Source organism: Oncorhynchus kisutch, linkage group LG19 (assembly GCF_002021735.2).
Source record: "Oncorhynchus kisutch isolate 150728-3 linkage group LG19, Okis_V2, whole genome shotgun sequence".
Lineage (NCBI taxonomy): Eukaryota > Metazoa > Chordata > Actinopteri > Salmoniformes > Salmonidae > Oncorhynchus > Oncorhynchus kisutch.
The window spans coordinates 14,517,841-14,527,328 of NC_034192.2; the positions used below are offsets into that span (position 1 = coordinate 14,517,841).

At 41.6% G+C, this 9,488-nt stretch overlaps 1 protein-coding gene across 13 annotated transcripts in view; it reads right to left on the reverse strand.

The window, feature by feature from the left end:
- Positions 1–1,930: 1,930 nt before the first annotated feature.
- The window catches only part of LOC109864633 (forkhead box protein P2), a 114,587-nt gene continuing 107,029 nt past the window's right edge, over positions 1,931–9,488 (reverse strand). For 6 of the 13 annotated variants that reach the window (XM_031797942.1, XM_031797939.1, XM_031797941.1 and 3 more), the window contains one exon: positions 1,943–5,711. In XM_031797942.1, coding sequence (XP_031653802.1) covers positions 5,567–5,711 — 145 coding nt within the window. In that variant the 3' untranslated portion in view covers positions 1,943–5,566. Of the gene's footprint in view, positions 5,712–9,488 lie in introns of all 13 variants that reach the window. The other 7 variants (XM_031797940.1, XM_031797946.1, XM_031797943.1 and 4 more) reach the window with 2 other exon arrangements.

Consider the following 9,488-nt stretch of genomic DNA (forward strand, 5'->3'; position numbering starts at 1 on the left):
CAATTATAATAATGATGATCTCAATTAGCGTCGCCATTGCCTCTGACTATTTAGCAGGCAATTTTGCAGCCTGGGGGCCAGGGTATTCTGGAGACCTGACACACACTGTCAGACCAGGAGGAGGAGAGGAGGAGAGGGAGACGAGTCCTCAGATGGACGCTCAATCAATAAACGTGACTGGAGATATTTACTGCAACGTCCCAGGAGGAGACGGCCTAAATTGACCTAATTGGTCAGTGTTGGAAATTAGATATAGCTGGATGGAGTCAATTTGCTGGGCCTAATTCTAAATCTCAAATGGTACACTGTATCACTTAAAAGTCAGTATCCTACAAGCCCTAAAAGGATCAAGTAACTTTTTAATTCAATAACAATATGAACTGTGCAAATCCATTTTTAAAAGAATATCAATATTAGCAAATAAAAGCACTGAGAATTAAACAATCTCCATGTAGGCTACATCAGCTTTTGTGTGCATTTCTGAGTCCAAAAATGTACGGTAGGTCTATGATAGGTACGCTTCCAGTGTGTGACTATAAAGGTGCTGCTCCTTCTTAAGGTGTTTCGAAATGAACTCTGACCTATTTCACAGAGAATTCTCTCCTTTTCCTCTGGATATAAGAAGGGACTTCTCTTCCCAGCATTCACGTGGAAAAGGTTTGCACCACCACCCCTTTCTTTTCTTCATCGCACTGTAAACAACTCCACTTTATGAAAAGCAGCCAGTGTGACTCACAGATACCTCTCTAACCACAACACATGATTATTTCATGGCCTTTGAAAGAGGGGTCTGCGACGTTGCCTTACACTTGAATGCGGGAGCTCTCTCTGATGCTGCGTGGTACACAGGCCCCGTCCTTGTTGCAACTCCTCACTTGAATTCACAGACACTTCCGTGTGCATAAATAGCACGAGAGACGAGTGTGCCTCGCGAGGTAATGCTCTGGAACGCCGTTGAGGGAGACAACAGCAGGCATGGCTGCGGCTCAGGCTGTCACTGGGGAGACTGTGCGTGCGCGTGTTTGTGTGTGTGTGTGTGTGTGTGTGTTGTAACTCCCATTGACTTCTCATGGGACATCACATAGAGAAAATAACATTTGGGCTGGCATTGTCATTAAATGACCAGCGGACATGATTCAAAGCATCCCGGATAGAATGTCCCTGGCCACTCTTTGGAACGTGAATGAGCCCTTAGAATACAGAGGAGCTAATGGGGACCTATCGGTCATGGTGGATTCAGTGTGAATCTCAATGAGCGTGTCAGTAAGAGCTCTCCGTGACCGACAAGGTGTAACCTAGCTGGGATGAGTTGAGCTATCCACTGTTTGTCATCCACACTCTTCCTTATTCTATAGCATCAGTCAACACATTTCCATCGAGAATTGGTTTGAAAAATGAAGAAGGAACAGTAACATTGAAATATAACCATAAACAGCTATTTATAAAAAGCAGGATCTTATGCCCTTTCTTGATGCCCACACCTCTCTACAGTGGGTACCTGTGTGCCTCTTCTGAGTCTCTGTTGATCCCTACAGTATACTATTTCCTGGATAAACTACCCCCTGGTCAAGGCTTATGATAAACTCTCCAGTAATTACAGGCCTAGTAGTGTACTGGGCCATAGTTGTACTTGATCAAAGGGTGGCTTGAACACGTGGCCCCTGAGCCGTTACTGGTCCAGGGGGTTGGCTCCAGAGGGCACTGCCAATGGATCCACATGTCCCCCTCCTCTAAACAAGACTCTGGATGCTAGAATCTGGAACAAAGCCTTGTAACATACACATTCATTTTTTAAAAGTTTTTTTGTTGATCATTCTCAGAAGTAGTACAGTCCTGAAACATTAAACGTGTAGTGCCAGCTAGATTTTTGTCGAATAAAATATATATATGTACAAAAAAAAAAGAACTCCCTGAAGTTGGAGGCAGACAGTTGCTTTTCAAATCCTAGTTTTGGTCCTTTATTTTAGTCAGCAGTGAAAAGCCATGAATACAGAAAATAATAACGGCTGTTACAATTCTCAACCATGACTTTCTAATGTCCCAGAATCTTTTAACGCATCGGACACAGTACACGGTAATGAAAGTATCAAAAATGAGCTCGATCATAAAGGAATCAAACAAAAACATAAAATGTATTCACCAATTACATAAACATGTGTTTGCTACAGTCCCAATTTACTGTATACATAGGGGGGGGGGGGGGGGGGGGGGGGGGGATATCACATTCCCAATTATTAGAGAATGATAGTAGTAGAAAGTATACAGGACTCAACTGCCTGACATAATGCTTTATAAAGTATGCACAGAGGTACAAGCAATAAATACACACATTAGGTTAAGCCTTACAGCTACGCAAAGCTGATGCGGAAAAAAAGCAGGTTTGCTATTCTTAGCGAGCAATGAGAGAGAGGTAAAAACAACAACAAAAAATCATGAAATTCAGAAAAGAAACACTGATTATTTTTTTCCCCGCTTAGAAAAAAAGTCTGGTCAATTTTATGGGTCCACCAACATTTTTACATTAGTATGCACAGTTATCAGAATACAGACAAAATCATCCCAGAAAATCCAGACAAATCCTAAAATCTAGTGGAGGAGCAGATTGCAGTTCTGGAGATCTTTCTGGTATTATGTGCAAGCAACTATTTTAGACATTTTTATTTTTACAAAACCCATGCAAAATCTACAGGTAATATGCATTCTGTGGCCGGCCGGTGTCTTCCTTCCCAAACAGCATAGCCGAGGTGTGCATTCTGATGCATTATTAGGTCAACATCCCGATCATCTGTATTTCTTATTTTATTTGTGTTTATTAATGATTGTTTTCCAACCAAATGATTTTAGACATGCATTTTAAAACACAATATTCCTTTTAAAGGTATTTTTTACATGATCATTCTACAAATGTTTGAGGACAACCTATGACAATTACTAATCTTCTTCCGTGTCTGACGTCGGGAATGTAAACTGTCCGTCGAGCCGTGTCCGTTGAGTAAAGTGTAACAGCTCTTGTGGCTCTCTAATAACTCGACGTGCAATCTGACATTTAATTGTTCTGAATTGGTTGTGCAGAGGTAGAAGCTTTTTTTTATTTTTATAGAAAGCCTTCGTTTTTTGGGGGGGTTAAGTGGGAGAATCGTTTTTTTTTCTTCGAAAGACGCCGTGTCCTTTATATTTGGTGTGATAAGATTACTATGAACGTCGTCTTCAAGTCATTTTCTTGCTGACTCCGTCAAAGTACATAAGGGAGAAGCTTTGTTCCTGGGCCCAGCACCCTCTTGAAGTGGAACTGGCATGAGTGTGTGTGTGTGTGTGTGTAACGTGTGTTTGGTTATCTATGTAGTAGTGCGCTAAGCTCTAGCAGCCAACTTTTTTTGGGCTTGGCACAAGACTTGAAAACAACATATGCAGAGTATGTTTCCAGACACACACTGACAGTTAAAATACAACACGACTCAGTCAGTTAGTTGAGAGTATCTGTTTTTCTGCATCTGAAAGCTACCAAGACAAGGACCAGGAAAGCTGGCAGACCGAAAAACACAGGACTGTGTGTGCGTGTGAGCCTTTGAAAGCGTTTGTGTGTGTCATTTCTAGAGTATAACATAAGTATCCCATAACCAGAGGCAGAATTTTGTGTAACTTTGGTTTGACTGAAAACAGAAATGACCATTAAAGCAACAGCATCCACTTTTCTAGATGTCATTTAGCTGAGAGAAATGAAATATATCTTTTTTAGACAATCACTAAGTTCTGTTCCTGCCACTAGAATCTCAAATGTGATATACAAGTTGCCTACCCTATACAGAATTCAGTGCAGTTAAAGACAGCTTCTCCTACGCTACCACTGACTGTATCTATGTAGTTAAGAAGCTAGGAATGAAGTAATGAAGTATTTAAACCATAGAATTAAGCAAATATCACCTAGAAAATGTTTTCTTTCACCTTCGATATCCCTCTTCGACAATGGCTATATTATTTGCTTTTACGTGATAACCAAAGCCACACCATTTCATATCAACTTTGAAACTATGACTTATTTGGCTTTACTAGACATTTAAAATGTTTGGTTACTATGTTTTCAGTTTCGGTTTTAAACGCGGCTCAAAACAAACCGCACGGAAATAAGACATGACATATTTGACAGTCCCACTGAACATGACATATTCACTCGATTCGAGAGAAAAAAAAACTATGACCTGATGGGTGACGGAAAATCTAAAACAAAACCAAAGAAATCAAAAAACAATCTTCACAACAACACAATTTTCTGCACTTCCATTGAACACACAAATGTTTGTTTTGGTCATGATCCACGTTTGCAGTACAGCTGTTTTTCTACCAGTCCCTATCACATAGCTTGCAGTTACATATCACATCTCCTCTCCTCTCTCTGGTCCCGGTAGATACTGCTCTCTCGCCCTAAAACCCAAGTGGACACTACGAGTTATCAAATTACACATCAAAATCTTTAATTTTTTGTTCTTGAATCATCTTTGTACAGGGCTAAATTAAACGATCCCAGAGGTTATTTAGAAGGTAGTTTGTGGAAAGCGTCTCTTTGTACTAGTTAAAGTCACAGAAGGCTGACCAAAGAGTCTGGTGGCTTCTGTCTAAGCTATTGGCCATTGATAGTGTTGGCTTTGGTTTCTAGCTGTTGCCTGTGACTGTTTGCAGGTAGACAAAGCTTTAGAACAAGGAGGTAAAAGAGAACAGCAGAAGAATATGCAGAAATGCATTTTTTCCCCCGTATTGGTTGGTGCTTACACAAACAGTTACGTTTTTCAAACTTAATATCAAGTTAATTACTTTTCATCACAAACAGATACAGACTGGAAGCCTACTTTTTTGACAGCTGCAACAGTCTTGATACCGTGCTTCTGTTACTGTTGGGAAACAGGAAATGGCATTTACAGTTGGTGGTGCCAGAAATCAAAATACAAAAAGTAGAACGCTAAAAGAAAAGAAAATATTTTTTTTTGTTGTTTTTTTAGCAACATACAGGCAGTGACACTAATTTCTGATACTACTCCTGTGCAAATGATGGACAGAGCAACAACGTTTGAATTGAACCAGCAATTGTTTCTAACATCAACAACTACTGTGAGGGTTTTTGATATTCACAAAATTCAACATCTTTTTTTTGGCAGTATATAAGAGGCCGCTTTCTACAGCACGGGTTTCTAGACTCGTGTTTTTGTTGTTTTCCGCCCATGAGCCTCTGTGTTTGTCGGTGTGTATGTAGTGGCCAAGCCATCTTCATGAAACAGGTCTGAAAGTCGTTTTAAAAACCAGACATCTCATGCCTGTCATGTTCAGTCAGGGATCCCAAAGGGCTGCAACAAAGAGTTCCTTTGGGCCTCGTCTTCCGGATGCATGCTCAATAAATACTCCAGTCCGCGGGTCGGGAAGGAGGAGAGTCAGCTGTGGTCTGATCTGTTTGGTTATGGGTGAGGAGTGGTTCTGGTATTAGCAGGTTCTAGGAGGGTAGCCTGTGAGGAAACAGGTAGGAGGACAGTGTGACGGAGGTGGAGGGAGGGGCCTGTAGTAGTGGGAGGGACTCCAGTAGTCACTCCAGGTCATCTGATAGGTTGCCCTCCTCCAGCTCCCGGTCGTCGTCCAGCTCTGGGCTGTGGTTGGCTGTCGTCACCAGCGACATCGGACAGTCATTGTCGTCCATGTTCAACGGCTCCTCCTTGACGTGGATCGCTGACCTGGAAAGGAATGGATGAAATATGTTGTTAATTATTTTATACATAAAGACATACGATAGAGTAGGAAATTGTTACACGTCCACCAGTGTGCCTTAGTCCCATAGTCCACCCAGGTAGAAGCTACTGTCATACAGTCGTGAATGCGTTAACTCCCATACAATTAAACACAAAACCTACGATTGAAGTGAGAAGTTAGGCTGGTTCAAATTCAAATGAGTGCCACAAGCCCTGATTTCACCCATGCACTACCAAGGTGTTAGAGCACACAGCTTTGAACTAAACCTGTGTCTCTGTCTGTCTGGTGGTTGGTCAGTGAGGTGCAGACGGGGGTCTACAGTGGTGGTGAAGTCAGAGAGATCCTCTTATGAATATCTGAGTTGTTCGCGTATAAGGCTCTAGGGAATCAACCCTTCACCCTGGGTCACATATTTTATCACGCTGCTATTTGTTAAAGGTAATTAGAAAGATTGTGAGGGAGAAGCCCCTCAGCACAATTAACAGGGGATGGAACCAGAAAAAAACAACTAAGAAATCACTCAAATAGCCTCCCTCTTCTACAGAATGTATACTAGACATTCCATATGAATAAACACAAGGTATATTCATCTTTTTCAGAGAAAACATTAATAAAATTTGATGACAATAACGGACATCAGCCTGAATTATGTTGCTAAACAGCATGTAACAACAACCATAGTATTTGTGAAACGATAGTTCAACATGAAACATCACTTTTAGTCTTAAGCAATTGCATCAACATTTTTATGACCAAAATGTGACAACGGCTTTATACACAGACATGGTTGGCCATCAAGAGTTCACCGATGGCACCTGGTTGACTTAAAATATATCTAAAAAAAAACACTGCATACTAAATAATGGAGAATTTCTCATCCCCTCTAGTCCCCCGGAGCAAGGGGAGTCAAGTTTACTTTAACTTGTTAATAGAAAGCGCAATGCGTCGTTACTATGCAGAGGGGCGTGCGTGTCGCTCCTCCAGAGGGAAAAACCTGCAGCTAGTCTCTGCCATTAACCAGCTTCACCTCGACAGTTCAGTCGGACATACATGATACATGTTTTGAACTCTAAATGAATAAATATCTATAGCCACTGTCAATAAACGCAGTGTGAAAACACTGAAACACCGGTCTGAGTGGGGACATTCCCCCCCCTCCGGAACAACAGAGTGTGGGCGGATGTGAGGGGCTACTAACAAGAACAATAATGCTGTCACACACAAACAAGGCTTAACATGATCCGGGGCTCTACTCAGGGAAAGGGTTTGTGGTTGTGATGATAAATCTGACAAAACCTAATTATTTTTGACACGTCGGATGCATCAGGGAATCCCTGTGGACTAAGAGGGAGAGAGAGAGAGAGAGAGAGAGAGAGAGAGAGAGAGAGAGAGAGAGAGCAAGAAAAATCCTTATCAAGTACTCTCTGTATTAGAACATGTCTGGCAGCCATCTCCTGGGTTGCCTTCATCAATGGCAGGAGGAATTTGAAAATAATTTTAAAAGGTACAGATGACTTTAATATTTATAGCAAAATAAATTAATATTCAGATGTGGTAGCTAGAAGGAGAAGCTTTGCCTTTTTAGGATGCTAGGCGGCGTGATGAATATTTCTGTTCCCTTCTCAACCCACACACTCAAGAGGAGAAACCAGAATAAACAGAACTCTCCCCTCCAGAAGAGAGGGATGAAACGATTATCTGGGATTCATTTATATACACTCATTCTAGTTATCTGGTAACACATTTATTGAATTGAATTTGTTGTCATAAATAAAAACAATGCACAATATTCATAGTCAGAGCTACCATTCTAATCAACAGACATATGTTTTGATATTTTGATATTAAGTATTTGGGGCGGCAGTGTAGCCTAGTGGTTAGAGCATTGGACTAGTAACCGAAAGGTTGCAAGTTCAAATCCCCGAGCTGACAAGGTACAAAATCTGTCGTTCTGCCCTTGAACAGGCAGTTAACCCACTGTTCCTAGGCTGTCATTGAAAATAAGAATTTGTTCTTAACTGACTTGCTGAATTTAAAATGTATTAAATTGGGGCCTCCCGGGTGGCGCAGTGGTCTAGGGCACTGCATCGCAGTGCTAGCTGTGCTACCAGAGACTCTGGGTTTGCACCCAGGCTCTGTCGCAGTCGGCCACGACCGGGAGGCCCGTGGTGCGACGCACAATTGGCCTAGCGTCGTCCAGGTTAGGGAGGGTTTGGCCGGTAGGCATATCCTTGTCTCATCGCGCACCAGCAACTCCTGGTTGCCAGGTGCACGGTGTTTCCTTCAACACATTGGTGCGGCTGGCTTCCGGGTTGGATGCGTGCTGTGTTAAGAAGCAGTGCGGCTTGGCTTGGCAGTGCAGCATGGCTTTCGACCGTCGTCTCTCCCGAGCCCGTACGGGAGTTGTAGCGATGAGATAATTACTAACAATTGGATACCACGGAATTGGGGAGAAAAAGGGGGTAAAATAAAAAAATTAAAAAATGTATTCAATTGAGATTCTGTGTCACTGGCCTACACACAACACACCATCATTTCAATGTGAAATAATGTTTTTAGAAATTTTTACAAATGAAATAAACATGAAAAGCGGAACTGTCTTCAGTCAAGAAGTAAAAATGTGTTTAACAAGTCACACAGTAAGTTGCATGGACTAACACTGTGTGCAATAATAGTGTTTAACAAGATTTTTGAATGACTAGTTCATCTTTGTACCACACACATACAATTATCTGTAAGGTCCCTCAGTCGAGCAGTGAATTTCAAACACAGACTCAACCACAAAGACCAGGGAGATTTTCCAATGCCTCACAAAGAAGGACACCTATTGGTAGATGGGTAAAGAAAAAACAGTCATTGAATATCCCTTTGAGCATGGTGAAGTTATAAATCACATGTTGGATGGTGTAACAATGAACCCAGTCACTACAAAGATACAGGCGTCCTTCCTAACTTAGTTGTCGGAGGAAGGAAACCACTCAGGGATTTCGCCAATGGTGACCGTAAAACAGTTACATAGTTTAATGCCCGTGACATGAGAAAACTGAGGATGGATCAACAACATTGTAGTCACTCCACAATACTAACCTAAATGACAGAGTGAAAAGAAGGAAGCCTGTACAGAATAACAATATTCCTAAACATGCATCCTGTTTGCAATAAGACACTAAAGTAAAACTGAAAAACATGTGGGAAATAAATAAACTTTATGTCCTGAATACAAAAAATTCTGTTTGAGGAAAATCCAACACAACACATCACTGAGAACCACTCTTCATGTACAAGCACGGTGGTGGCTGCATCATGTTATGGATATGCTTGTCATCGGCAAGAACTAGGGAGTTTTTTAGGATAAAAAGAAACGACAGGGGAAAATGTCTTCCACTTTGACATTACAGAGTATTCTGTGTAGATCGTTGACAAAAAACAGACAATGAAATTCATTTTAATCCCACCTGGTAACACAACAAAATGTGGAAAAAGTCAGAGGGGGGTGTGAATACTTTCTGAAGTACATTCAACTCCTTGGTGATCTCCCTCCAGCTTTCTAATAAATCATGTTGTGTTAAACATGTTACATCAAACATGCTACATTGACGATATTAATCCCAATTGGAGACGCACGAGGCAGGACCAGACGGTGGTCAGTAAGCACAGCCATTAGACACCCACAGCACAACCCTTGCCCCTCATCGTCACAGGCATAGCTCACAGCTTTCACTTGCATCCATTATAAACCACTAGCATGCTTGTGTGGTTGG